The 5,154-nt window shown below is 39.1% G+C and overlaps 2 protein-coding genes across 2 annotated transcripts; both read left to right on the top strand.

The window, feature by feature from the left end:
- The first annotated feature begins 1,036 nt into the window (after positions 1–1,036).
- LOC130201849 (interferon alpha-inducible protein 27-like protein 2A) lies at positions 1,037–1,963 on the top strand. Its single transcript, XM_056427007.1, has 4 exons — positions 1,037–1,061; positions 1,210–1,239; positions 1,380–1,541; positions 1,757–1,963. Exons 1-4 carry the CDS (start codon positions 1,052–1,054, stop codon positions 1,849–1,851), a joined length of 297 nt encoding a protein of 98 aa, XP_056282982.1. The 5' UTR covers positions 1,037–1,051; the 3' UTR covers positions 1,852–1,963.
- Positions 1,964–3,700: 1,737 nt separating this feature from the next.
- Positions 3,701–4,642, top strand: LOC130201805 (interferon alpha-inducible protein 27-like protein 2A). The gene is made up of 4 exons (XM_056426930.1): positions 3,701–3,739; positions 3,888–3,917; positions 4,059–4,220; positions 4,436–4,642. Exons 1-4 carry the CDS (start codon positions 3,730–3,732, stop codon positions 4,528–4,530), a joined length of 297 nt encoding a protein of 98 aa, XP_056282905.1. The 5' UTR covers positions 3,701–3,729; the 3' UTR covers positions 4,531–4,642.
- Positions 4,643–5,154: the final 512 nt, after the last annotated feature.

Genomic DNA, 5,154 nt, shown 5'->3' on the forward strand with positions numbered 1-5,154 from the left:
TCAGGATACAAGTAGACATCATGCATGGACCCCCCTCCTCAGCTGGGACCAGTGGCCCCAGCGCTGGAGAGAAGACCCCGGTTCAGAGTGTGCAGCCATTTTAAATAGCCGAAAGGACCAGTTCTGATTGGTCAGGAGATAAGGGGGTGGGGTTTTCTCATTGGCTCTTGTTTCTCTGCTTCCGCCGTTGTCGCTCCTTCATTGGTTCTTGTGGCCAGCCAATGAGAGCATATGTTGTGAAAGTGTGAGAAAGGAAGATGGAATTCACATGTAGCTTCCTTGACTGAGCTGGGGAGTTTTCTAAGATAATCTTATCTCTTCCGAAGTGGGACGAACTGTTGCTAGAAGGTCGTTCCCAGGATATTTACAAAGGGCCAGTGTCGGTGTGTGTGTGTGTGTGTGTGTGTGTGTGTGTGTGTGTGTGTGTGTGTGTGTGTGTGTGTGTGTGTGTGTGTGTGTGTGTGTGTGTGTGTGTGTGTGTGTGCTGTGGTTGAATCCGGATATTAATTGTCAAAGCTGGACCTTTCCTTATCTTATCTGCGCTCAGTAGTTGTCTCTGTGGCTCTCCTGTTCATGAGTGTTGCTTTGTTCTATTCAAATCTAGGGTGAGCGTTGGTGCATAAAGTTCTTTCGTGTGTTACTGTTATCTCCTTTGATCAGTTCAGGCGCCGGAATGCCCTGCTGATGTTTCTAACTCTCGTCCAGTGTTTTTCCACTTTACACATAACATTTATGCACAATATACTACTAGGCTATGCTAAGCTATAATATATATTCTTTACACCTTATTAATTTGTATTACTTTACAGTGATATTGATCCAATAACAGTTATATTTTTCCAGTTACAGCACTCAAACCTCACTAAACTGATGTAGTCATTTGAAAGTTGTGATTAAGTACGGGTGAATGACCCCCTCTTTAGTTCCGGTTCGTCGTCATTCATTTCATGAGAAATGAAACTCATTCATTTCATGAGAAATGAAACTCCCTCCGCATATAAACCCTGCCACAGCAGCAGGCTCGCCAGTAGACTCCAGACTACAGACAGACATGGGGCTGTGTGAGTATCACTGTTCCTTTCACGATACACACGTATTATTGTCACGACACTTCTACTTATATACTTTTATTATAAAACCACAGCACATGACTCTGATTATGCCAGATGAAGTATAAATGTTGATTTCGGTTCTCATCTTGTGTTTCAGTATCAGCCCTGGCTATTGGGGGAGGCGCAGGTAAGACTTTGAACATCCTTGATGAAATAACTGGGCTTACTTTTCCTCTCATTTGATCTGTTTTATTGTAAATGCAGTATCCGTTTTTAAAGTGGCTTTGACAAAGTAGCACTTAACAACACATGGTGGCCCATGTGCAGCGGTAGCAGTGGTCGGCGCTCCTTTGGTTCTGACGGCCGTCGGCTTCACCACCGCTGGGATAGCAGTAGGCTCCTATGCTGCGGCGATGATGTCGGCTGCTGCTGCCGCTAACGGGGGAGCGGTGGTCGCCGGGAGCACCGTGGCTATTCTGCAGGCATGGGGTAAACACCGTTACTTGGTTTTATTAATGAATTTATTTATTTGAATGGTGTGGTTTTAACTGTTGTATCACAATGGTCATTTGGCATTGTCATAATATAATGGTTAGCTTTGGGAATACAGTGTGAGGTCGACTTTAATGTACTGTGTATGACATCAAGATGTTAGTGTTTTCTGTCTGTAGCCCCAGAATCCTGACGTCATATTCTTGTTGCAGGTGCAGCTGGTTTGACGGCAGCTGCAAATGCGGCTGCAGTCACCGCGGGAGCAGGAGCCGGAGCAACTGTGTTAGGACTGGTTGCAATTATTTGAAATTCATGAAGGAAAAATGTCAATTTTTGCCAATTGGAAGGGAATTGTAAATTACACCATGCAACATCTCTGACAACTTCCATGTTTTGGTCAATAAATATGTGTACCATCAGTGAGTCTTCTGTATGTGTGTTCCTCATAAGGTCTTGTGGTGGCAAATGTACCAGACCGGCTGTTGAGTCTCTTTATTGTATTGGAACCTCTTGCTTAAGAAAATGGCAGACAACAAAAATGCCAGGTTGATCGTGGTCACAAGAAAATGTCCACATAAATACGTATTACTTAACAACAGTTACTACTTTAGTATACTTAACAACAGTTACTACTTTATTACTGAACAAAGGGTATTACGCAGCTGACCCATATGTCACCCAATGCAGACATTGATGCACAATAACAGCTTGTCTACCAGTTTACTAAGATCAGAATATATAATACAAATAAGAATATCAAATTGCGATTACATTCCACGAAAAGGAACTGAGTAGGGTTAGGGTTATGGTTCTCTGTCAAATCCAAATGTTCTGATGGTTGCTTTCATCAGATTCAGAGCTGTTTGTCTCTCTGTCACACAGGTTTTTCACTTTAGGCTAATCAGAGGCGGATCTCACACACACTTTTATTTATGATACATTGTGAACCCCACACACACACATACACAGACCAACGGTTGTGCACGCGTGTGTGGCCCTCGTGCGTGTCTTTAAATGGAGAGATATCAGAGGAGAACCAGCTTCAGAGTTTCTCAGGTCACATTTAACCCACAAACAAACATATCGGCGTGTTCGGCTGAATCTTTCCTCTATTGATTCTACTATTTTGGTGATTTGATCATGTTTTTTGACAGGCTTTAACAAATGCTTTTGTAGAGAATCCACTCAGTGTTTAGATCTCATCTATCCTTATAGATTACTGACTGAAGATTAATGCAGACTCATACCAACTGAATTACTTGGTTAGTAGCTGTATTTGTTTTTCATATTAGTTAAGAATGAACCTCGCTACTGAATAACTTAGTTCCCTTCTTTGTATTACTTTATTACTTTTAAATTGTTTGTAACTTTGTAATTTTATTTTTTTCCTTTTTCAAACTTTGTAATTACGATTTAACTTTTTCATAACTTTTTATGACTTTTTAGTACTTTAAAAAAAAAAACTTTTTAATTACTTTTTTTTCAATTATAATTTTAGTACTTTTTTTACTTTTTAATAATTGTTTAACTTGTAAACTTTTTATAACTTTTTCGTACTTTTTAGCTTTTTTATAATTCTTTATAACTTTTTAATAACTTTTTTGTACTTAACTTTTTAATAATTTTGAATAACTTTAAATTTGTTATCACTTTATGACTTTTTACATTTTTTAAACTTTTTATTACTTTTTTTACTTTCTATTACATTTTCATTACTTTTGTACTTTTAAAAACTTTTTATTAGATCATTACTTTTTCATTACTTTTGTACTTTTCATTACTTTTGTACTTTTTATTACTTTATTACTTTTTCATTACCTTTTATTACTTTTTTACTTTTTTATTACTTTTGTACTTTTTATTACTTTTGTACTTTTAATTAAGTTTTAATTTTTTTTGTTTTATTATTTTTTATAACTTTATTAATTTGTATTACTTTACAGTGATATTGATCCAATAACAGTTATATTTTTCCAGTTACAGCACTCAATCCTCACTAAACTGATGTAGTCATTTGAAAGTTGTGATTAAGTACGGGTGAATGACCCCCTCTTTAGTTCCGGTTCGTCCTCTTTCATTTCATGAGAAATGAAACTCATTCATTTCATGAGAAATGAAACTCCCTCAGCATATAAACCCTGCCACAGCAGCAGGCTCGCCAGTAGACTCCAGACTACAGACAGACATGGGGCTGTGTGAGTATCACTGTTCCTTTCACGATACACACGTATTATTGTCACGACACTTCTACTTATATACTTTTATTATAAAACCACAGCACATGACTCTGATTATGCCAGATGAAGTATAAATGTTGATTTCGGTTCTCATCTTGTGTTTCAGTATCAGCCCTGGCTATTGGGGGAGGCGCAGGTAAGACTTTGAACATCCTTGATGAAATAACTGGGCTTACTTTTCCCTCTCATTTGATCTGTTTTATTGTAAATGCAGTATCCGTTTTTAAAGTGGCTTTGACAAAGTAGCACTTAACAACACATGGTGGTCCATGTGCAGCGGTAGCAGTGGTCGGCGCTCCTTTGGTTCTGACGGCCGTCGGCTTCACCACCGCTGGGATAGCAGTAGGCTCCTATGCTGCGGCGATGATGTCGGCTGCTGCTGCCGCTAACGGGGGAGCGGTGGTCGCCGGGAGCACCGTGGCTATTCTGCAGGCATGGGGTAAACACCGTTACTTGGTTTTATTAATGAATTTATTTATTTGAATGGTGTGGTTTTAACTGTTGTATCACAATGGTCATTTGGCATTGTCATAATATAATGGTTAGCTTTGGGAATACAGTGTGAGGTCGACTTTAATGTACTGTGTATGACATCAAGATGTTAGTGTTTTCTGTCTGTAGCCCCAGAATCCTGACGTCATATTCTTGTTGCAGGTGCAGCTGGTTTGACGGCAGCTGCAAATGCGGCTGCAGTCACCGCGGGAGCAGGAGCCGGAGCAACTGTGTTAGGACTGGTTGCAATTATTTGAAATTCATGAAGGAAAAATGTCAATTTTTGCCAATTGGAAGGGAATTGTAAATTACACCATGCAGCATCTCTGACAACTTCCATGTTTTGGTCAATAAATATGTGTACCATCAGTGAGTCTTCTGTATGTGTGTTCCTCATAAGGTCTTGTGGTGGCAAATGTACCAGACCGGCTGTTGAGTCTCTTTATTGTATTGGAACCTCTTGCTTAAGAAAATGGCAGACAACAGAAATGCCAGGTTGATCGTGGTCACAAGAAAATGTCCACATAAATACGTATTACTTAACAACAGTTACTACTTTAGTATACTTAACAACAGTTACTACTTTATTACTGAACAAAGGGTATTACGCAGCTGACCCATATGTCACCCAATGCAGACATTGATGCACAATAACAGCTTGTCTACCAGTTTACTAAGATCAGAATATATAATACAAATAAGAATATCAAATTGCGATTACATTCCACGAAAAGGAACTGAGTAGGGTTAGGGTTATGGTTCTCTGTCAAATCCAAATGTTCTGATGGTTGCTTTCGTCAGATTCAGAGCTGTTTGTCTCTCTGTCACACAGGTTTTTCACTTTAGGCTAATCAGAGGCGGATCTCACACACACTTTTATT

The sequence above is a fragment of the Pseudoliparis swirei genome, chromosome 11 (assembly GCF_029220125.1).
Source record: "Pseudoliparis swirei isolate HS2019 ecotype Mariana Trench chromosome 11, NWPU_hadal_v1, whole genome shotgun sequence".
Lineage (NCBI taxonomy): Eukaryota > Metazoa > Chordata > Actinopteri > Perciformes > Liparidae > Pseudoliparis > Pseudoliparis swirei.